Source organism: Rutilus rutilus (assembly GCF_951802725.1).
Source record: "Rutilus rutilus genome assembly, chromosome: 22".
NCBI lineage: Eukaryota > Metazoa > Chordata > Actinopteri > Cypriniformes > Leuciscidae > Rutilus > Rutilus rutilus.
The window spans coordinates 32573088-32598087 of record NC_140227.1 but is presented as its reverse complement, the minus strand read 5'-3'; the positions used below and the strand labels follow the sequence as shown (position 1 = coordinate 32598087).

Sequence of the window (25000 nt, the reverse complement as noted above, 5' to 3'; positions counted from 1 at the left end):
TCCTCCATGTTAAAATGCCCAACTTTACAGCAGAAAAAGCATGTTCACAGCCTGGTGCAAAGAGTGGTTTTGGTCTATATTGCTAATTTTTCCCTTCATGACGACTGTCAGAGGGGTGAATTTTTTTATAACTCATCCGTTTAAATTATATTAAGCCATAAAGTTTTGCATAATTAAGGGCGTGGCCACTTGAGTGACAGGTGGATTGCCGCTGATGTCCACCTCAGCTAATCCCGCCGCTGAACTTGCCATCTCTGCCGTGTTTGTGCTTTTCTTCGAGATTATTTAATACAATTTAATACACGCATTACTTCGCCCACGCCTTCGAGACGTATCGAGAGAACAACCAGCGCTGTATTTCGGTTGTTTTCCTCTGTGAACATGCGCTCATGGATGTCTGACAATTTCGTTGCTTTTTGTAGTTTTCATATTTAAAAACGTCTATAGATCTCGAGGCCACACTCGTTCTGCGGCACCGTTGCTCTCATGGAGCAGATTATGTGCTTATGTGCCGATGAAATCCTGCAGGTGTCGGTGCTTTCTCCGTCCATGCAATACATGCACATCCTTCAATGACTTGAACTTCTGAGGTAATATCTATGGTTTGACCCATTTGAGAGGCGGCCAAAATCAGAATTTAAAAGGGACTGAATAAAGCTTTCTACAAACTTAGCTTTCGCCGAGCGTGCCGTGCTGACTGGCGTGTACGAATGAATCACTGTCACACACACATGCTCAGAGCAATATGAGTTGGTTTCAGCACCTCAGCTCATTTTTTTACAGTCTATGGTTTTTGCTCACACCCAAAAAGGGGCAAATTTGACAAGCTATAATAAATGATCTGGTATTTTGAGCTGAAATTTCACACACACATCCTGGAGACACCAGAGATCTATATCACATCTGCTGAAGAGGGTTAATGTGTCAGCTTTAAAGTAAGTTCATATTTTACTAAAACTAAAACCATACAAAACATTTCCATTAGAGATTCCATTATAAAGAAATAAAACTGAAAACAGAAAATGCTAATTATTTTAATAAATGTATAATAGTATTTAGTGATACTAAAATAAGACTGGTTTATAGTTACAGTCACAGTGAAGGGCTGGTGACATGAGGAGCCTCGTGGGTGAAGGTCAGGAGGAGGTTCAGTTATTACCCAGTTATTGTAATAACTATAATAAGCACACAGTATGTACATGAGGAACAGGACTGCCAAATAAAGTGCTTCTGTAATATTTCCTATAACACACAGAAAGATGATCAGCTGATGACTGCCACCCTGTGACTGATCTCAGAACTGCAGGATCCTCTCACGCTGTTATGTGTGTGTGTGTGTGTGTGTGTGTGTGTGTGATCTCAGAACTGCAGTGAGTGTGTGTGTGTGTGTGTGTGTGTGTGTGTGTGTGTGTGTGTGATCTCAGAACTGCAGGATCCTCTCACGCTGTTATGTGTGTGTGTGTGTGTGTGTGTGTGTGTGTGTGTGTGTGATCTCAGAACTGCAGTGAGTGTGTGTGTGTGTGTGTGTGTGTGTGATCTCAGAACTGCAGGATCCTCTCACGCTGTTATGAGTGTGTGTGATCTCAGAACTGCAGTGAGTGTGTGTGTGTGTGTGTGTGTGTGTGATCTCAGAACTGCAGTGAGTGTGTGTGTGTGTGTGTGTGATCTCAGAACTGCAGTGAGTGTGTGTGTGTGTGTGTGTGTGTGTGTGTGTGATCTCAGAACTGCAGTGAGTGTGTGTGTGTGTGTGTGTGTGTGTGTGTGTGTGTGTGTGTGTGTGTGTGTGTGTGTGTGTGTGTGTGTGTGTGTGTGTGTGTGTGTGTTAGTGTGAGTGTGTCTGTTCGTGTGTTCATGTTTTTCTATCCCGGTGGAGGCCTGAATCCGTTCAGGTTTATCCGTGCACACACACACTCATGGGGACTCGTGTCACTGGGAACTAAACTGAGGAAACGCTTATAAATCATACAGAATGAGTTTTTTTGAAAATGTAAAAATGCAGAAAGTTTTGTGTGATGAATAGGTTTAGGGGTCGGGTTAGTGTGTGTGTGTGTGTGTGTGTGTGTGTGTGTGTGTCTGAGATCATCAACAGCACAAACACAATCAGAGAAACAGAATACTCTTTTAAAGAGCTGGTTGATTATGATTTGACTTTTCTAGCTTTAGTTAGTGTGTAATGTTGCTGTTTGATCATAAACAACATCTGCACAGTTACAACTCAAAGTTCAAAGGGAGAGATTTTCTTTTACAGAAATCGCTTTAAGAACTACAACAAACGGCTGGTAGAGACTACACGAGCTTCTCCACGGGTTAGTGACATCACCAACCCTCAAATTTACATAAACCCGCCCCCGGAACACAGTCCATGTTGAGAGACGGAAGAGTTGTTGTAGTCGAGCACATTCGTGAGTTCAAGTTCAAGCTGTTGCATCAGTCGCAACACACACACACACACACACACACACACACACACACACACACACACACACACACACACAAGCTCTTGAAGCTCCACCCCCTGTGTCGGGAGCAGCGGCTCATTTGCATTTAAAGGGACACACACAAAAACAGTGTGTTTTTGCTCACCCTCAAAAAGTGACAATTTTAACATGCTATAATAATATCTGTAGGGTATTTTGAGCTGAAACTTCACACACACACACACACACACACACACACACACACACACACACACACACACACACACTCTGGGGACATCAGAGACTTATTTTACATCTTGTGAAAAGGGCATTATAGGACCGCTTTAATAGAGAACAAATGGACTTTATTACGATCAGGACATTTAAAAGTGCAGCACCGAGAGACGAGACAAACACACACATATTTACAACTGCAGAATTCAGCACAAACACACACAAGAGTTCAAGTAATCGTTCTGTCACACTCTGGCCATTGCAAGGCATTGTGGGTCCTATGAGGGGGGCGTGGCCTGATGGACTGGTCACATGACCAGCGTTCAGATGCTCGGGTCACATGACCAGCGTTCAGATGCTCGGGTGGATCTGTGTGTGTGACAGTGTGATTTTCTGATGTTCCTGCAGGATCTTCTCGAGCTCCTCTAAACACGAGCCAATCCCATACCTCGACGCCGGAGCCGCTCTGAACCTACAACACAAACACAAGAGCGATCAGAGCGCGTGTGTGTGTGTGAGAGAGAGCGTGTGTGTGACTGAGTATATGTGTGTGTGTGTATATGTGAGTGTGTGTGTGTGAGTGTGTTTGTGTGTGTGTGTGTGTGACCTGCGCAGTAGTCCTCTGGCTCTGCTAGCGTTGGGTGTGTGTTTCTTCAGCGCTGTCGTACAAAAGGCTGCTAGCGTGTTGTAGCATCGCTCTCGTAGCGAGTTGTGTTCGCTCGTCTCCCACAGCGGAAGCTCGCCGGATAAACGACTCGCGGCCTGAACGAACTCCAGGAGCTTCTGCCACTCGCCGCTACGCTCGAACACACGACCTCCTTCCTCACACACGCGCTGAGAACAGAGGAACACAGGAACCGTAACACACTGATTCTGATCGAGTGAACGACTGATTCTGACTCTCAGATAAAGATCAAATACAGCGACACCAAATCACGGGTTCGATTCCCAGGAAATGCATGAACTGATACGATACCAAATAAACCTCATTTAAAAGCATCACCAAATGCATGACAGTAAATAAAACATCTTTCTACTTCAACTCTAGTCAGACTATATTCTATATTTTTGGAACAGCCTCCCAACAAACATTAGAGAATGTCCTACTTACTGCACATTTAAAAAGCACCTTAGACAGCTTCTTAAAAGTTCCCATTTTGACTAATTTTATTGATGTAATGTAATCTGCCTGAATGTGTGCTAATGAGTTTCTAGCTTGATACGGTATATTGTCATATTCTTTTGTGTTGCATTATTTTTTATGTTGTTGTCATCCTGCCTTGGGACTACAGGTGAAAATTAGCATTTATGCTATAACCTGGCTCATTTACAGTCTGTACAGAAATGTTAGATTGTTCATTAATGTGCACTGTCCCGAATAAATAAATAAATAAATAAAAATAAATAAATGATGCGTAATGATGTAGAAATAGCGTAATGACGTAGAAATAGCGTAATGATGTAGAAATAGCGTAATGATGTAGAAATAGCGTTATGATGTAGAAATAGCATAATGATGTAGAAAGCGTAATGATGTAGAAATAGCATAATGATGTAGAAAGCGTAATGATGTAGAAATAGCATAATGATGTAGAAATAGCATAATGATGTAGAAATAGCGTAATGATGTAGAAATAGCATAATGATGTAGAAATAGCATAATGATGTAGAAATAGCGTAATGATGTAGAAATAGCATAATGATGTAGAAATAGCATAATGATGTAGAAATAGCGTAATGATGTAGAAATAGCATAATGATGTAGAAATAGCGTAATGATGTAGAAATAGCGTAATGATGTAGAAATAGCGTAATGATGTAGAAAGCGTAATGATGTAGAAATAGCGTAATGATGTAGAAATAGCGTAATGATGTAGAAATAGCGTAATGATGTAGAAATAGCGTAATGATGCAGAAATAGCATAATGATGTAGAAATAGCGTAATGATGTAGAAATAGCGTAATGGTGTAGAAATAGCATAATGATGTAGAAATAGCATAATGATGTAGAAATAGCGTAATGATGTAGAAATAGCATAATGATGTAGAAATAGCATAATGATGTAGAAATAGCGTAATGATGTAGAAATAGCATAATGATGTAGAAATAGCGTAATGATGTAGAAATAGCGTAATGATGTAGAAATAGCGTAATGATGTAGAAAGCGTAATGATGTAGAAATAGCGTAATGATGTAGAAATAGCGTAATGATGTAGAAATAGCGTAATGATGTAGAAATAGCATAATGATGTAGAAATAGCATAATGATGTAGAAAGCGTAATGATGTAGAAATAGCGTAATGATGTAGAAATAGCGTAATGATGTAGAAATAGCATAATGATGTAGAAAGCGTAATGATGTAGAAATAGCGTAATGATGTAGAAATAGCATAATGATGTAGAAAGCGTAATGATGTAGAAATAGCGCAATGATGTAGAAATAGCGTAATGATGTAGAAATAGCGCAATGATGTAGAAATAGCGTAATGATGTAGAAATAGCATAATGATGTAGAAAGCGTAATGATGTAGAAATAGCATAATGATGTAGAAAGCGTAATGGTGTAGAAATAGCGTAATGATGTAGAAATAGCGTAATGATGTAGAAATAGCGTAATGACGTAGAAATAGCGTAATGATGTAGAAATAGCGTAATGACGTAGAAATAGCGTAATGATGTAGAAATAGCGCAATGATGTAGAAATAGCGTAATGATGTAGAAATAGCATAATGATGTAGAAAGCGTAATGATGTAGAAATAGCGCAATGATGTAGAAATAGCATAATGATGTAGAAATAGCGTAATGATGTAGAAATAGCATAATGATGTAGAAATAGCATAATGATGTAGAAATAGCGTAATGATGTAGAAATAGCATAATGATGTAGAAATAGCGTAATGATGTAGAAATAGCGTAATGATGTAGAAATAGCGTAATGATGTAGAAAGCGTAATGATGTAGAAATAGCGTAATGATGTAGAAATAGCATAATGATGTAGAAATAGCATAATGATGTAGAAAGCGTAATGATGTAGAAATAGCGTAATGATGTAGAAATAGCATAATGATGTAGAAAGCGTAATGATGTAGAAATAGCGCAATGATGTAGAAATAGCGTAATGATGTAGAAATAGCGCAATGACGTAGAAATAGCGTAATGATGTAGAAATAGCGTAATGATGTAGAAATAGCGTAATGATGTAGAAATAGCATAATGATGTAGAAATAGCATAATGATGTAGAAATAGCGTAATGATGTAGAAATAGCATAATGATGTAGAAATAGCATAATGATGTAGAAATAGCGTAATGATGTAGAAATAGCATAATGATGTAGAAATAGCGTAATGATGTAGAAATAGCGTAATGATGTAGAAATAGCGTAATGATGTAGAAAGCGTAATGATGTAGAAATAGCGTAATGATGTAGAAATAGCGTAATGATGTAGAAATAGCGTAATGATGTAGAAATAGCGTAATGATGTAGAAATAGCATAATGATGTAGAAATAGCATAATGATGTAGAAAGCGTAATGATGTAGAAATAGCGTAATGATGTAGAAATAGCATAATGATGTAGAAAGCGTAATGATGTAGAAATAGCGCAATGATGTAGAAATAGCGTAATGATGTAGAAATAGCGCAATGATGTAGAAATAGCGTAATGATGTAGAAATAGCATAATGATGTAGAAAGCGTAATGATGTAGAAATAGCATAATGATGTAGAAAGCGTAATGGTGTAGAAATAGCGTAATGATGTAGAAATAGCGTAATGATGTAGAAATAGCGTAATGACGTAGAAATAGCGTAATGATGTAGAAATAGCGTAATGACGTAGAAATAGCGTAATGATGTAGAAATAGCGCAATGATGTAGAAATAGCGTAATGATGTAGAAATAGCATAATGATGTAGAAAGCGTAATGATGTAGAAATAGCGCAATGATGTAGAAATAGCGTAATGATGTAGAAATAGCGCAATGATGTAGAAATAGCGTAATGATGTAGAAATAGCATAATGATGTAGAAAGCGTAATGATGTAGAAATAGCGCAATGATGTAGAAATAGCGTAATGATGTAGAAATAGCATAATGATGTAGAAAGCGTAATGATGTAGAAATAGCGCAATGATGTAGAAATAGCGTAATGATGTAGAAATAGCGCAATGATGTAGAAATAGCGTAATGATGTAGAAATAGCATAATGATGTAGAAATAGCATAATGATGTAGAAAGCGTAATGATGTAGAAATAGCGTAATGATGTAGAAATAGCATAATGATGTAGAAATAGCGCAATGATGTAGAAATAGCGTAATGATGTAGAAATAGCGCAATGATGTAGAAATAGCGTAATGATGTAGAAATAGCGTAATGATGTAGAAATAGCATAATGATGTAGAAAGCGTAATGATGTAGAAATAGCGCAATGATGTAGAAATAGCGTAATGATGTAGAAATAGCGCAATGATGTAGAAATAGCGTAATGATGTAGAAATAGCGTAATGATGTAGAAATAGCGTAATGATGTAGAAATAGCGTAATGATGTAGAAATAGCGTAATGACGTAGAAATAGCGTAATGATGTAGAAATAGCGCAATGACGTAGAAATAGCGTAATGATGTAGAAATAGCGTAATGACGTAGAAATAGCGCAATGACGTAGAAATAGCGTAATGGCGTAGAAATAGCGCAATGACGTAGAAATAGCGTAATGATGTAGAAATAGCGTAATGACATAGAAATAGCGCAATGACGTAGAAATAGCGTAATGATGTAGAAATAGCGTAATGACATAGAAATAGCGCAATGACGTAGAAATAGCGTAATGACGTAGAAATAGCGTAATGACGTAGAAATAGCGCAATGACGTAGAAATAGCGTAATGATGTTGAAATAGCGTAATGATGTAGTAATAGCGCAATGACGTAGAAATAGCGTAATGATGTTGAAATAGCGTAATGATGTAGAAATAGCGTAATGATGTAGAAATAGCGTAATGATGTTGAAATAGCGTAATGATGTAGTAATAGCGTAATGATATAGTAATAGCGCAATGACGTAGAAATAGCGTAATGATGTTGAAATAGTGTAATGATGTATGATGCGCTGAACGAGCTGTTCTCCTGTTGAATAAAGTGTGGTATAAACGAGTGTCTCGTCCTCCTATAATCCTCCTCTTCTGCGTGTGTGAAGTGGAGCAGGACAACGGCCCACCAGTGCTGGCTTCAGACTCTCATCCACACACCACTGGTTTTGGGCATTTTTACTGTGTGATCACAGCAGTTCATATGATCATTATCTCCAAATTATGACCAGAAATAAATAAGTATTAAGTCTGCTCAAATAAAGAACCAGTGTAAACGCGCACATCAACCCGATCACATGTTTAGTGTTCATGTAAACACTACGTTTGGATTCATCAATCGGAATGAATTCAGTCCGACTGAAACAAAAGTTGTGCATGTAAACGTAGCGAGTGAGAATCTTCAGTGTGATCATGTGACTCAGATGACAGATGAACTGAGCTTTATTACCCAGAATGCCATGAGGTGTGGTCGAGCTTTCCTGTAGCAGTGGGCGTCCCGGTTGGATCCAAGGCGGGAATATGGGATGGATCTGTAGACGCTGGTCTTCTTCTGGTGCAGGTCGTGCAGTAACAGCGAGAGGTCAGAGGTCAGCGAGCCCGACGCCATCTGAACAGACTGAGAGCATGAGGAGACTCTTAAACAACATCAAACTGAGACTCTCAGAGCATGTTGTGTGTAGCATGTTGTGTGTAGCGTGTTGTGTGTAGTGTGTAGCGTTTGTTGTGTGTAGCGTGTTGTATATAGCGTGTAATGTGTAGCGTGTTGTGTGTAGCGTGTTGTGTGTAGCATGTTGTGTGTAGCGTGTTGTGTGTAGCGTGTTGTGTGTAGCGTGTAGTGTGTTGTGTGTAGCGTGTTGTGTGTAGAGTGTAGCGTGTTGTGTGTAGCGTGTTGTGTGTAGCGTGTTGTGTTGTGTGTAGCGTGTTGTGTGTAGAGTGTAGCGTGTTGTGTGTAGCATGTAGTGTGTAGCGTGTTGTGTGTAGCGTGTTGTGTGTAGCGTGTAGTGTGTTGTGTGTAGCGTGTTGTGTGTAGCGTGTAGTGTGTTGTGTGTAGCGTGTTGTGTGTAGCGTGTTGTGTGTAGCGTGTAGTGTGTAGCGTGTTGTGTGTAGCGTGTTGTGTGTAGCGTGTTGTGTGTAGCGTGTAGTGTGTTGTGTGTAGCGTGTTGTGTGTAGCGTGTAGTGTGTAGCGTGTTGTGTGTAGCGTGTTGTGTGTAGCGTGTTGTGTGTAGCGTGTAGTGTGTAGCGTGTTGTGTGTAGCGTGTAGTGTGTTGTGTGTAGCGTGTTGTGTGTAGTGTGTTGTGTGTAGCGTGTTGTGTGTAGTGTGTAGCGTGTTGTGTGTAGCGTGTTGTGTGTAGCGTGTTGTGTGTAGTGTGTAGCGTGTTGTGTGTAGCGTGTTGTGTGTAGTGTGTGTGTGTGTGTGTGTCACCTGTTCAGCGAGCAGAAGCGTGTCCATCAGATGTTTGGACTCGTTACACACGTGACGCTCTTCACTCCGGAGCCGCCGGGAACCTGTAGGAGAGAGGGAAGAGAGTCACCACACACACACACACACACACACACTCACACACACACACACACACACACACACACACACACACACACACACACACACACTCACACACACACTCACACTTACACACTAACTCACAGGTGTGTGTGACAGTCAGACGGGAACACAGGATATCCATGTAGGATCTTCTCAGGCGTTCTGCGGGATCAGGAGATTCTGCATCAGTTCAACCGGTTTTACGTGTTTTACATCCACAAATATGATCAACAGGGACCCAGACAGAATAGAATAGAATAGAATAGAATAGAATAGAATAGAATAGAATAGAATAGAATAGAATAGAATAGAATAGAATAGAATGAGGCATTTATATAGCACTTTCATATCTACTACTGTACACCCAAAGCGCTTTACAATCATATCAGGGAATCTCTCCTCAACACCACCAGTGTGAGCATCCACAGGGATGATGCGACGGCAGCCACACACACACACACACACACACACACACCAGCTACAGTGGAGAGGAGAGAGAGTGATGGGATTATTAGGAGGCTGTGACTGGGAAGGGCCGGGACACTGGGTTACACCTCTGCTCTTTACAGGAATGCTGTGGGATTTTAATGACCACAGAGAGTCAAATAACACACAGCTTATATTTTCATGTACAAACAACCAATTTATAGTATAAAAATATTTATATTAGAAATATGTATAAAATATTATTAGATTTTTGTTACATTACATTAAGTTTTTTGTACTAACTACAGTACTTTGCTGTTAGAGGTATTATCTTTTATTTATTTTTGAGTTTTTTAAGTCAATTAAATCAACATTTTATATATTTAAATCAAATTATTTATTATATTATTATTTAAAGCATTAATTTATTTTAAATCAAAAGCATTTATTAATTAATTCATTAAATATAGATTTTTTTTTTCTAAACTGTTCTCCTGATTTAAACCACTAAAGCTGAACACGAAAGACCTTCATCATCATCCTCTTCATCCTCATCATCATCCTCTTCATCCTCATCATCATCCTCTTCATCCTCGTCTTCATCCTCATCTTCATCCTCTTAAAGGACATAAAGGCAGAAGCTTCATTTCTCCACACTGTTGTTGTTTGTAAAGAATGGATGAGGATTTGAGGAGAACAATTACTTCTCGGACTCATAAAGAGTGACTCGAGCTGAAGAAATATCTCAGAAACATTTATATGAACTCCAGAATGTTCTATTGTTTTTGCATCTTACAAAAGTGTATTAAAATCCATGACTATAAGCAAGCCATCAAACATCATGATGTGAAAACTAATCATCAATCATGTGTGATATGAGAGATTACAGTAACAGCTGGACTCACTGTATACTGTCTCTGACTGGATCATATTTTGAGTCTAAACTGATTTTTATGATGATGATGATGATGATGATGTTCTCACCTGTGACTTTGGCCTGTGGTTCTGGGATCTCCACTAACACTGATCTCTGATCAGCTTCATCTGCCATTTTAGACTCTTTCTTCTCTTCCTGCACGAATCGCCCGATAATCTCTCAGTGTTTCAGTGCGAAGCTAAAATAGCCTTCAGTACCGCGTCATAAACTACTGAGGAAACTGAGGAAATGAAAAGGACTAAAAACATTCGTGAAATTAATCAATAAACATGGATAAACAACAGAGTAAAGTTATGGCGTGCGCGCGCTCAGCTCTCATTCATTCACCAAAGCCCGCGCACTGCATTGACCGCGTGGGCGGGGCTTCCGATTCCCGCGCGCTGATTGGCTCAATACTGTGGAGAGGCTCGATTCTGATTGGCTGGAAGTCAGTGTTGCGCTGTAGAAGCTCTGGATCGACCAGACTGTGTGAGTATTTGATTTATAATAGTGTAATAATCATAACCAATCAATAATTGTGACTTAATCTGATGTGCAAGATATAAAAAGTCTTTATTAACATCCAGACATCAAAAAATACTTAATATATGCCAAGTGCATCTACACATTGACGGAATCAAAACCGTAACAGCAATTACTACCAACTTGATAAATACAATAATTGAGTTTTGTCAAAAGAAAAACAGAAAAGAGCAAGGTGAAGAAGCACCATAAAGTGAAAGATTAGCGATGGTCAGGATGAGTTTATCACAGTGTCTTCTCTCTACTTCTGAATATGATAATAAGTCTCATTACAGCACCAAAAGTGATCAATTAAAATGAAAGACGATAAACATGAAACATCCTTCCTCTCGGTCGTGTCACTCATGATTTGGTAGGTTGGTTCATCATGTTGAGGTTGTTATTAGACACACATTTCCCAGGGTTCAGTGGGGTTTGGGCGTTGGCCGATCCTTTGGGTTTGGGAATCCTGGTCGGTCCAGGACGCCGGAATGATTCCAGAGGCATCTGAGAAACAGAGAGTCAAGTCAAGTCTCTTTCATTTATACAGCACTTTAACAATATCCACTGTTTCACAGCAGCTTTACAGTGATAATAGGAGATTACAGTAACAGAGATTGTTTAGGCTTTACAGCAGCTCTAGGATAAAGTTATTGTCCAGATAAAGTTAGTTTTGACTGATTCACTTCCGTTGTAAAGATCATTAGTTATTAACTTAGGGGCCGCTAACACACACCGTTCTCACAGAAAACAATGTGTTCCGGCCGTTCATTCGGACAACAGTGTTTGGAGCTCGAGAACACAAACCCTGAAACAGGTCGGTCAGAATTTAGAGACTCAATCAAAAATAAAATAAAAGTAGTAGATGTGCTGAGCGATGACGTTCCTTCAGTGTTATCTGGTCTTTAATAATGTTCTCAAAACAAAAGCACAAAAACATTGCGTTACAGTGTAATAATATATTTAAGTACTGAGTAATATTAAGCAACTACATGTACTTATTATAGGGTTAGGGTGGGATTAGGGTTTGGTTGAGGGTTAGTTGCATGTAATTATGCATAATTCACTGTTATTACTATGGTAAGTACATGTAACGTACATGTAACAAGGACACTGTAAAATAAAGTGTTGCCAAACATTGTTCATGGAACTGTTTTCTGAAACATTTGTCTGACGTTTTTAAATGTTACTACTTGTTTCGGAACATTCAGAGAACATTCAAAAGTAACGTTCCCAGAATTATAAAATGGATTGTTTTTCTTAACAATCACATAAGCAAAAACACATGAATGTTTTATGTATATTTATTTAGAAATGGAGTTTTCATAATTTAATGGGAACATGAGCAAACCATCCTTAAGGCCCGTTCATAGAGATATAGCTCTAAAAGTTCACACCAGAACTATAACAATAACGCACAGAGAAACAATAAAAACACTGAGAGCCAATCAGAATCCACCCTCGAGCATTTAAAGTGACAGTAAACAATAAACAAAACAATATTGTGCGCTGGTGTGACACTAATGTAGTTATCATTATAGTTATCGTTCTTGGTGTGAACGGACCTTTAGAAGGTGTTTTTGTTGTTCTGGAAATGAGAGATTATACAGATGTGTGATGTGTTGAGATGACCAGAAGATGGCGCTGTCAATCACACTGTACACACACACACCTCATGCCTTTCTGTCTTAGCAGGGAAATGGTTAACTTGTCATTTCATTTTTTCCTCCATAAAGAAAAACTAGTTATAGCAGAGAACATCTAACACACTCTGTGAAGGGAGAATGATGCATGTGTGTGAGATGTTTTCTAGTGTTTAAGAGAGAGAGAGAGAGAGAGAGAGAGAGAGAGAGAGAGAGAGAGAGAGTGTGTGTGTGTGTTTCTTCAGTCATCTGTGAGGTTTGTGTGACGGATTTCATTCCTGCACAATCAGCACAATCGCTCTTCCAGAGAGTTCAGGAATCATCAGGCCTCACACTCGATCCAGAATCAGTTTCAGGCTACGTTTACATGCAACCAAATAATCCGTTATTAATGGGACTGAAATAGCGTAATGATGTAGAAATAGTGTAATGATGCAGAAATAGCGTAATGACATAGAAATAGCGTAATGACGTAGAAATAGCGCTATGACGTAGAAATAGCGTAATGATGTAGAAATAGCGTAATGACGTAGATATAGCGTAATGATGTAGAAATAGCGTAATGATGTAGAAATAGTGTAATGATGCAGAAATAGCGTAATGACATAGAAATAGCGTAATGACGTAGAAATAGCGTAATGATGTAGAAATAGCGTAATGACGTAGATATAGTGTAATGATGCAGAAATAGCGTAATGACATAGGAATAGCGTAATAACGTAGAAATAGCGTAATGATGTAGAAATAGCGTAATGACGTAGATATAGCGTAATGATGTAGAAATAGCGTAATGATGTAGAAATAGCGTAATGATGTAGAAATAGCGCTATGACGTAGAAATAGCGTAATGACGTAGAAATAGCGTAATGATGTAGAAATAGCGTAATGATGTAGAAATAGCGTAATGACGTAGATATAGCGTAATGATGTAGAAATAGCGTAATGATGTAGAAATAGCGTAATGACGTAGAAATAGCGTAATGATGTAGAAATAGCGTAATGACATGGAAATAGCGTAATGATGTAGAAATAGCGTAATGATGTAGAAATAGCGCAATGATGTAGTAATAGCGTAATGGTGTAGAAATAGCGTAATGATGTAGTAATAGCGTAATGGTGTAGAAATAGCGTAATGATGTAGAAATAGCGTAATGATGTAGAAATAGCGTAATGACATAGAAATAGCGTAATGATGTAGAAATAGCGTAATGATGTAGTAATAGCGTAATGACGTAGAAATAGCGTAATGATGTAGAAATAGCGTAATGACATAGAAATAGCGTAATGATGTAGAAATAGCGTAATGTAGTAATAGCGTAATGACGTAGAAATAGCGTAATGAAGTAGAAATAGCGTAATGACATGGAAATAGCGTAATGATGTAGAAATAGCGTAATGATGTAGTAATAGCGTAATGGTGTAGAAATAGCGTAATGATGTAGTAATAGCGTAATGACGTAGAAATAGCGTAATGATGTAGAAATAGCGTAATGACATGGAAATAGCGTAATGATGTAGAAATAGCGTAATGATGTAGAAATAGCGTAATGATGTAGAAATAGCGTAATGACATGGAAATAGCGTAATGATGTAGAAATAGCGTAATGGTGTAGAAATAGCGTAATGACGCGCTGAATGAGCTGTTCTCCTGTTGAATAAAGTGTGGTATAAACGAGTGTCTCGTCCTCCTATAATCCTCCTCTTCTGCGTGTGTGAAGTGGAGCAGGACAACGGCCCACCAGTGCTGGCTTCAGACTCTCATCCACACACGACTGGTTTTGGGCATTTTTACTGTGTGATCAATATAAGCAGCGGCACAACGGCTCATATGATCATTATCTCCAAATTATGACCAGAAATGCATAAATATTAAGTCTGCTGTTTAAAACAAATAAAGAACTGTAGGAGAATAGTTATTATGCGCAGACATCAGGAAACTCTGTATATTTGTGCAGTGAGCGCATGTCAAAAACATCTATTCTGATTTGAAGCTTGTGACACATAAACACACACATCAACCCGATCACATGTTTAGTGTTCATGTAAACACTACATTCAGATTCATCAATCAGAATTAATTCAGTCCGACTGAAACAAAAGTTGTGCATGTAAAGTGTGTGTGAAGTCTCTAACTGAGCTCTCCGAAACCAAACCAAAGCCTGCAGGTTTACGTCAGACATGAGAAATGTAGATATGTGGGTCAGGCTGAGTTGGGCTCGAGTAACAGCAGAAACACACACGGCTGGAGTCAGAGGATCACGTAATGAGCGCTAATTAAACGTGTCCTCCCGCGTCTCTCTCCACTGTCACCATAGAAACTAAACAAGGCTTTTGTTTGGGCCTCAGACCCGCCTCTGAACACTCGCGTTCTTCTGCTGAGGAACTCAGTTTCAGTGTTTAACGCTTTCCTTCACTCAAGTTTCTTTACTGAGGAGAGCTGATCTGAGCTGGACATCAGGTTTGATGCTTAAAGATTGGCTAAACCGGCTTAAGAACGGCTAAACCACCGTTTCAGACGTTTAACTGTTTTTTTCACAGGTTTCACTGCAAATAATGATGTTCTTCTCCAGTGTTTCTGTCCTGTTTTCCAGAACAAACATCTAAACATTCTTAAATAAGGCGTTTTCTGACAAATCTATCAAAATGAAGTGAGTTTGTGCTTTAAAACAAGAACAAAAATCTGTCAATAGGGTCAGAAAAATAATCTAGTTTTCCTTTTGAATTAAGTTTATTTTTCTGACCAAATTGACAGATATTTGTTTTTGTTTTAAGCACAAACTCACTTCATTTTGGTCCATTTGTTAGAAAACATCTCCAGTAAATGCATCTTGATCTAAGAATGTTTAGATGTTTGTTCTGGAAAACGAGACCGAAACACTGAGGAGGAACGTCATGTTTTGCAGTGTAATCGTGTGTATCTGGTTGGGTCTGTGTATTAATGCACTATATCAGCCATAACTTCACTGCAATAAACCTTATTCTTACCAAGATGCTTTTACCGGAGAAGGAAAAATAACACGCATTTACGTCTAGATTTCAGAGAAATTTTGTTAAGATTATGCTTAAAGCAAGAGAAAAAAAGCTTGTTAGATTTCTCTGCTTCATTTTGCTGAAGTACATCTTGTTTTAAGGATGTTTAGATGTTTTGGAAAACAAGACCAGTAAGAAAAATATTTTTTTGCAGTGTTGAATTATCGAATCAAATGAAAAGCACCTCTTATGAAGATGATCATGCATCGTCTCATTTGTGTTTCTCAGCATCATGGATTCGAGCTGAATGAGTGTGTGTGTGTGTGTGTGTGTGTGTGTCTGTGATTCACTAACAGGGCTGATGAGACATCGTCTCGGCTCATGATCACAGCTGTTCTCGAGCCCTTCATGAACAGAAGTGTGTTTAGCCAGACTAGCAGAGGATACACACTCCAGACGGCACAGATTCCAGCCTGAATCAATTTAACGCTTGATATAGTCCTCATGTGTGTGAGCCGATTCATTAAGAAGAACACATAGCATGCTGTAATGTACCAGTCCGTTTGACAGATATTTCGTTTCAAAATACTTCTGCCAAAACTTTTTTGACCAGTGCATGCAAACTCATCAAGTTAATGCTTTAACGTTCTACACACTGCAGAGCTTTACTGTTGTTTTTCCTCGGAGTCGAATCTCATGCGGCAGCAAAAGACCATGCAGACGGTCAGACTTTTCCATGATATCACTGCAGAAGACTGTAGATTCCCTCAGTGAGAGCGAATGATGGCGGTGGACCGGCCAGACAACCCACTCAACTCATGCAGACCTTCTCAAACACATTTTCTCACTCATCAGAGGTATTATTTGCTTTATAAATGTAATACTATGGGCCAGATTTACTATCAGGGCCCTATTTTAACGATCTGAAACGCAAGTATCAAGCGCGAAACGCAAGTAACTTTGTGGGCGGGTCTTGGCGGGATAAATGACTCTTGCGCCCGACGCAAATCTAAAATGTGTTGGTCTGAAGTAGCTTCATTACTCATAGGTGTGGTTTGTGCGTAATGTGAAATAAACCAATCAGAGCGTCATCTCACATTCCCTTTAAGAGCAGGCGCGCTTGTTCCATGGCGGATTGCTATTATAGCGGCGAATTTGCCAGGAGCGGTTCACAGCCGAGGAGACCGACGTTCTCGTCAGGGCCGTAAAAGACAGAAAAGTCTTCATGGACACCACAATGATTTCCCTCATGCGGAATATTTTTCCTTGTAATAATGTATGATTTGCAAAAATGAAAACTGCTGCATCAGAGTAGATGAGATAATCAAAGTGTATGTGCGTTGTGCACACGCTACATTATGGCCAAGCATGTGCCCTTAAAATAGCATCTGAATAACGCGCCACTGACTTTAGACGAGGTTTCTCCTGGTCTGTGGCGGAATTGTTTTCTGAAACTGCAAAATAGCACCAGGGAACGTTTGCGCCGGAACACGCCTCCTCTTTGTGCTGAACCGCCCCCGGGAGCGCAAGTTCATTCCCTAATTTACCGGCGTGCGTCTGTGGAGGGAAGAGTCCGCTGTGCGTCGGGTGCAAAATAGGAATGACACATGCGTCGCTGTACAAAGTCAATTGCGCTGGGAGCCAGATAGGGCCCTCAGTTTCTCCAGCGCAAACCCTCTTTAGGCGTTAAACTAGTCAGGATTTACTGAAGACACGCAGTGAAACATTAGAGCTGAAAAGGAGAGGACAGGGTTATTTCTTCGGTTGATATTATTGCATATGCATTTGTAGGAGTCTCCCTTTCAGACGCAGTATTTATGAGAGTATTTAAATGAATCACGCAAGATGTTTTACTAAGGTTTGCGCTCGTCAGTTTACTGGGATTTGCGCCATTATTTACGCCCCCCAAAAAGCACGTCTTAAACCAGACGCTAATCTGCGCTGCTCTTGGTAGATCGTGTTGGTCATTATGGAAATGGTCCAGTTCTTTAATTTGTGTCGTCAGTAGATCATCGCAGAACTTTACACTCCCACCGGCGCTTTTATGGGATAATCTGCCCTGTTTAGTAAATCTGGCCCTAAATGTCTTATTAATGGTTAAATGTTGTCTGATAAAGAGCATCTGATAAATGAAATCATGCAATATTACATGATGAATGTGTGCATGTGTTCCTCATCAGAAGGCATCAGATATGTAAAATAATAGTAAATAAATATATTGGTAACATTCTAACTTTAATCATGGTAACACTTTACAATAAGGTTCATTAGTTAACATTAGTTAATGTATTAACTAACATGAACTAACAATGAGCAATGCATTTGTTACAGTATTTATTAATCTTTGTTAATATTAGTTAATAAAAATCCAGCTGTTCATTGTTTGTTCATGTTAGTTCAATACAACCTTTGATTTTAATAATGTATTAGTAAATGTTGAAATTAATATTAATAAATGCTGTAGAAGTATTGTTGATTCTTAGTTCATGTTAACTAATGTAGTTAGCTAATGTTAACTAATGAACCTTATTGTAAAGTGTTACCTTAATTATTAACAGAAACCCAACATAAAATGTAAGAGGAAAATGAAAAACAAACCAAAAATGCGATTGTACATCAATCAGTGAACTTTAATGGTACAGGATAATTTGCTGTCTAGCAAAAACAGTAAGTGCACTTAACCTGTGAAAAAGTGAAGTGAAAAAGCACAAGTGCTCGTGTTCTCGTTATGTGTGGTTTTCTCTGCTTTCGTTTTACATATCATGCACATAAACATCACATTATTAGAAACAAACAAATCAAACAAACAAATCAAACCAACAAAAGGAACTAGAGTTGCACTGGTTAGCCAGTCAAGTTATTGCAGTCAAGAACACAGGATATTTGAGGGATTGTAGGAGCAGTAGATGACGGGGTCAGGGGTCGACGGATGATCAAGGGATACACTCTTCTACAGTCACTAATCAAACACTAGCCGGTTCGGGTCAGTCACAGATATTACTTACTGTAATTTGTGAGGGCCGTGAGATGGGACTGGATGTGGGTTTTATCACGATGCTGCTTGTGATTTTGTTGTTGGCTTTGGCGTTGGACAGCACTGGGATCCTTTGCTCCGGCCCGAGGGAGTAATAGGGGCTGACGGGTTTGCCTGAGGTGTTCACGGCTTGAATGTAGGGGCTCCCTAAGTGAATATGGATTTTGTTGTCATCAGTGGTAATGACGTTTGGACCTGAGCTGTTGGACCTCTGTAGTTGCCAGCTGTTCTGCCTTTCCGGGCTCACGCGGAATACGGGATTAGAACCGGCGAACTCTCCGGGGTCAGGGGATCCAGTGGTTACGGACACAATCTGAATGGGTGACATGGCCCGTTCCGGAGTCAGCGATCCGCAGGACTCGGGAGATAGAGTTTGGGAATAAGCTGGCATGGTGAGCGGAGACAGGGATCGATCCGGTGTGCCAGGACTCTCCGGAAGAGGAGGGGGAGAACCCTTGGGCTTGTTGGAGGGTGAGATCGAGGAGTTCTGGAGGATTGTGATCCGCTGTTTTGGAGCTCCACTTGTCGGGATGACCGCCGTGCTTGTAAAGGACTGGGCGCTTTCAGTCGTAGGACTCGTGATCTCAAGAGTTGCTGTGTTGTGCCCGAGGTCAGGGGTCACTTTGATATGGAGAGGTTGCCCAGGACTGTGTGTGAGGACCACGTCCCCCTGCTGAACGTGATTCCCGTTCTGCCTTGGTTGCATCTTGCCATTCATTGAGTGCTGACTTTCTCTAGTCTTAAGGAAAGGGCCTCTTACTCTTCTCATGTTGTTGTTAAGGTTGTTGACATTGTTCATGAGCGACGGAGTGCATTTTGTGAGGTTGATCTCATTGTAATTGTCCTCGTCCTCTGGATCGCTCTCCACGTAGAGCTTGCCGTTGACCAGGGCACGTTCCAGCGGTGCAAGATTCCTGTAATTCGGGGATAGGGTGTCCGTTGGGTCCGTTTGGACCTCCTTTGTGGAGACTTGTAGATCTGAGAAACGTCTTCCGTTCATTCCCGGTCGTAAGCTCTTGCTGAAGCGCCGGTATCTCTCCAGTTCTCGCGTAAGACTCTCCATCTCTCTGGCCAGCTCTTTATTCCTGACCTCTTGCTGGGTGAGTTTTCTCTGTAGGGTCGTGTGGTCTGTTTTATAGCGGCAGATGGATTCCTCGGTGCCCATGTACTCATGGATCTTCTCTTTCAGGGCTTCTACCTCTCTAGTGAGATGACTAGATTTGGCCTCTTCCTCTTTCAGACGCTTGTATAAGATGTGCTCTTGGTTGGACTCCTCTTTCTCAGCCAACTGGTACTTGGACAGTTCGTTCCTGGACATCTCCAGTTCCTCCATCAGGGCTTTTGCTCGCTCCTGCTCATTGGAGTATCTCTTCTCCAGGGATTCAAACTCATCTTCAGTCTTCAAAAGGTCACCCTCAACCACCCTCATCTCCTTTAACTTCCTCCTGAGGCGTTCCACTTCCTGGGTCAAATCTTTCACTTTGTTGTCCTCCTGTTGGTGGCGGTAAGGACCAGGGCTCTTTGAGTGCTCCTCTTTGGATTTGCTCCTCAATAACTCTCTTTCCACTGCTTCCAATGATTGAAGCCTCTTTTTCATCATGCTGACTTTAGACTGAAGATCACCGTTTTTCTCTTCTTCCGCTTTCAGCTTAGCTTTGAGCTCATCCCTCTCCCGAGTGGCAACACACATCTTCTCCTCCAGTTCGGCCTTCGAGCGAAGAGCTTTCTTGCTCTCTTCGATCAGTTTCTCAGTGACGGTGTTGACTTTGTCTTGTTCTGCCTGAAGTTTCCCAGTGCTGTTTTGCACTTTGTCCTCCATCAGCTTTAACTTTTCGGCCATGGCCTTTCTCTCATCCACCAGCATGACGGTCAGTGTCTTCAATTTAGTCAGATCCTCTTTCAGTGTCAACTCCATCTTCTCCATATGAACTTCGGTAGCCTCAAGCTCTTTGATTCTGACTCTCAGCACATCAAGTTCATTGGACATGTGTTTAGTCATGGTTCGCTCTTTCTCCAGGTTGCTTTTCAGTGAACTGCACTCCTGCTTGCTCTTCCCAAAGGCGTCCTCTAGTTTCTCCAGCTCCATGATTCTGTGATTCAGCTTGTCCACCTCCACCTTTAAGCCACAGCTCTGGCTCGACTCCTTCTCCAGCTTTCGGTGGAGATCCCTGCACATATCCTCCATCTTGATCAACTCCTCATCTTTCCCTTCCATTTCAAGCACTCGTTTCCTCAACTCCTCCACCTCCGCCACAAGGCTGGAGTTTCCACACTCCCCTCGGCTGATCTTATCCCGGATCTCCTGCAGTTCCTCCTCTGCTCTATGGAGGGTCTTGTTGGTTTCTTCGAGCTCGTCCAACTGTCGGCTGAGAGCGGAGAGCTTCTGACGGAGCTGTCGGTTCTGGGCATCTTCATTGGTCAGTTTGGCAGTCATGGCGTCCTGCTCTTGGTGGAAATGGCAGGCCTGGTTGCGTAACTCCTCTTCCAAGCGGTGCACTTTATTCTCCTCTTCTTGCAACCGGGTCTGGGCGGAGCTCAGCTCGTCTTGGGCGTGCGTGACCGTGTTCTGGAGCTCCTGGACTTTGGTGGTTTGTTGGGTCAGCTGTTCTGTGAGACGCTGCTGTTCGTCGACCACCAGGAGAGCGAAGGACTTTAGCTTGGTTAGTTCGTCCTTTAGACTTGTGACTTTCTTTGTGTTCTCTTCTTCCTTTCTCTCCTGGTATGTCTTTTCCTGATCAATGAGCAGTTTCAATCTGGCAACAGAGAAGAAAATATGAAAAGTTTGTTAAGATGAGTCGTTCAGAAAATATATATTCACACTGCACAACCAACACGGATAATCACCAGATTACAGTACGTAATTTCTCAGACGTTCCATGACCCAACAAATGGTATTTGAACATGATCAATCGGCGAAACCAAGTTCAATCCTAACAGACGCCAACAGAGTAACAGACTGATCTGACAAAACCTGACAAAGATTCTGTTGCCGTCTGTCGGTGAACATCAACATAGATATAGAAACACATAAGCCTAAAGTGAAAGTTAACTGAACTGGTATTCAACTGGGAACCTCTGTGTCCATATTTGTTCATTCCATTTGAGGATATATTGAGGTATAATTTTAAGCAGGGCTTGACATAATTTTTTTTGCTTACCAACCACTGTGGCTTGTGGTTTTCCAAAGTTACTAGCCACTCAGCATTTTCACTGGCCACAATTTTGACATCGATACCATGAGGGAAAAACTGCCATATAGATATTTTTTATATTATCTCATAATTTGTCAGCCGGTGTATTAGGCTGCTGTCACTTTAAGACCTGACACACTGACCGGTTTTATATAGTCAATACTTGTCTTTATGTGTGCACACTTTGGGTGTGAGCACAAAATCTGTGGGAATGAGTAAAATTATGCTCAATACGCGCAATCCCTCACCGAAATTCAAGCCCTGTAACACCAACAATATTCATCCAGAATAAATGAAACGAGTGAGTAAAGGGACGTGGGTTTGTGTGTAAGATGCGAGAGTGAGAACGCGCAGCTGATATTGTGTGTAGGGTTAGGGTTAGGGATTTTTGACAACACTACATTGCACTTAGTGTATTACTTCAGATGACTTTTTAAAAGACTACAACTGAAAAATTTATATTATATCAAATTCAACCCGCCAAAGTGACTGCATTCAATCTGCTAAATGACTAAATGCAAAGTGGCTAGTAGGAGTGACTGTGTTACACGCCACCGCTGAAATACACACGCATGTGGCGGGTTGGCGCGTGTTAATGTCAAGCCATGATTGTAAGTAGAATCCAGTCGACTAAAAGTGGGGCAGTGTGTGTTCAGAGGTCTGCAGTCGGGCAGAAAGAGGGTCATGATGGCTAAAGCTTCCCTGTTCCCTGAAGCCGGCGGCGGCGGTGGAGGGTGTTTTGACTACACTACAGTGGAAGTGGAAAAAGACTCTTAATAAGGGGGTTCCTCTATCCCCCCCAACACACCCATGAACACCACCACCTTCCTTCAGTGGTTTTATATTTTAAGGAATTCCCCCTCCTCCAAAGGCCATTACTGGCTATGTAAACAAACCCTCTTTCAGAGCCTCTAACCAGCAGTGGACTGGGATGATGTCAGTGGGACGAGGCGTATGGAAGTGTGTGTCACTCATACGTGGCTTCAGCCACTTAAAAGTAATGGAAATTCAGTTTAATAATAACAGAACGACGATAGAAAATAAAAGTCAGATTCTATAAATACAGTATTATAATCACAGTGCAGTGTCCTACTGAACATGAACCAAAGCACCAGTGAGTTCCTTCATAACCTGTGACGCGATCTTCTCCTAGATCTGCTGGACACAATCTGAGGCATTATTGTCAATCTGTGTTGTAAAAAGCGCTGTATAAATAAAGGTGACCTGACTAACTTGGGACAGCATAATTCTATTCTATGAGATTTTACAGGCTGAACATTCTCACAGCATCAAGCTGGCCGTCCTCACTACAGATGCTGGAAATATCTGTGGTGTTACGCTGACATTGGTCTCTTTGTGACTTCATTAAACATTTGTGGTTCGCTATTGACAGAAGGAAATGAAAGAGTTGAACGGCGTAAGACTGAAGCGCTATTGTGCGAACGCTCACTTATTATCATCCATCAGGAGAGAAATGCATGTGTTCGAACACTTGATCTGATAACCTCATAAGCTCGAAGCTCATGCTACATTCTCTGTGATTTATTGGCATGATAGATTTATGCAATCAATGCATCGCAGTTTACATATTATCTGTCCTAATCAGTATGCAAGATTAAAGCCAGTGCATTCTGGGACACGGTACACACACTCAACAGTATGCCAATGAGCCTGGATCATAAGCAGAAGTCAACATCTGAAGTGGATCAAAAACGTTCATCATAGTTGTCCTGAGACAAGAACGGGTATTGCTCATGTATAACTTTGATGAAAGGTTCTGATGCACTTCATATGTTGACTACTGTACTTCAGTGTATTCAGTGAGCATGCTGAGAAGGAATGATGAATTCGTCTGGACGCAACAGTACAAGACAAAGGACTCTATGGGATCAAGGCATGATGTAAGTCTCAAGTTACTTTCCCACAACTGAACTGCACACTTCTACAGTGTAGCGCTTACATGAAATATGTTAATTGAGACACAACCTATGATTCCCAGCAAGAGTAATGACACGTCTTCTGTCATCATGTAAATACTGGGACTCGCATTTATTCAATCTTCTAACCACTGAAGCACATTCTACATTAAACCGTGTGATCAATCTAAACATTAATCTCCGAAGACACGGACACGGATCTGATGAGGAAACACAGGAACAGCTCCAGGAATCAGGAGTTCTCCATTAGAGAGAGACACTCCTTCCCTGTTTTAACCTCGAACGCCCGATCGACTTGGACTCGCTCCCGAGAGCCCGGATTTTAACAGAGAAAAGTCAGGAAAAGTCTATGCCATGGAAAAAAGACTTTAATATGGAGTTGGAAAAGCCTGCGAGAAGGATTTAAATGTTGTCCTGAATAAGGGTGTGTGAAATCTCAAGACGACCTGAGAGAACGTGGAAAACCTCGGCTAGATTTAAATGACTTGTTGTGTTTGTGTGACATTATATGTGAAAATGCATAAAAACAACAGCGTCCTGAAATGTTGCACAGAACACGAGACGGACGGCGAATGCTCAAACGCTGGTAATTAAAGCATTATGGGATAGAAGACTCATCCTCAAACCCGTAGTGTGTGTCCAGCAGAGGGCAGCAGATCTGAGGCGATCACAGGGATTATAATCCTCAAACACACTGAGCTTTAAAGGACTAAACTTCACACAAACCTCGTTAGAGACCATGCTAGAGATAACAGCAGAGTTTAGAGATGAAGAGCAGAAAGAGCTCGCTCTTGCACTGTTGAGGAACCGTACTGAGGATAATAACGGTGTGTAACTCGAGTTAATAACAGGACTGAAGTTAATGACAGTGCGTGACCTGATCATGTTCATCTAACAATTATAATCTTGTCCTTTTCCAAAATCTGCTCATTTTTTCCTGCATTTATTATAAACTCTGAATGCAGCTTGAAATGAAGTTCAGTGTAACAGTGAAACAAACTGATGAACATCATCTGCAGTAATTCTGAGCCTTTCTGCATTTTACAGTGTTATAAAGACTGGATTTACATGAAACC

At 40.6% G+C, this 25000-nt stretch overlaps 2 protein-coding genes across 2 annotated transcripts in view; both read right to left on the bottom strand.

Annotated features, from left to right (window-relative positions):
- Nucleotides 1–2754: 2754 nt before the first annotated feature.
- LOC311282219 (uncharacterized protein) lies at nucleotides 2755–10762 on the bottom strand (the record flags this gene model as incomplete). Its single annotated transcript, XM_084395853.1, has 7 exons — nucleotides 2755–3123; nucleotides 3259–3485; nucleotides 8191–8358; nucleotides 9166–9248; nucleotides 9388–9447; nucleotides 10240–10329; nucleotides 10696–10762. 7 exons carry the CDS (start codon nucleotides 10760–10762, stop codon nucleotides 3003–3005), a joined length of 816 nt encoding a protein of 271 aa, XP_084251979.1. The 3' UTR covers nucleotides 2755–3002.
- Nucleotides 10763–11182: 420 nt separating this feature from the next.
- filip1l (filamin A interacting protein 1-like) overlaps nucleotides 11183–25000 on the bottom strand; it is a 44159-nt gene continuing 30341 nt past the window's right edge. Inside the window, exons 5-6 of the mRNA XM_084395178.1 lie at nucleotides 18768–21549; nucleotides 11183–11656 (exon numbers count right to left, since the gene is read on the bottom strand). Coding sequence (XP_084251304.1) covers nucleotides 11513–11656; nucleotides 18768–21549 — 2926 coding nt within the window. The 3' untranslated portion in view covers nucleotides 11183–11512. The remainder of the gene's footprint in view (nucleotides 11657–18767; nucleotides 21550–25000) is intronic.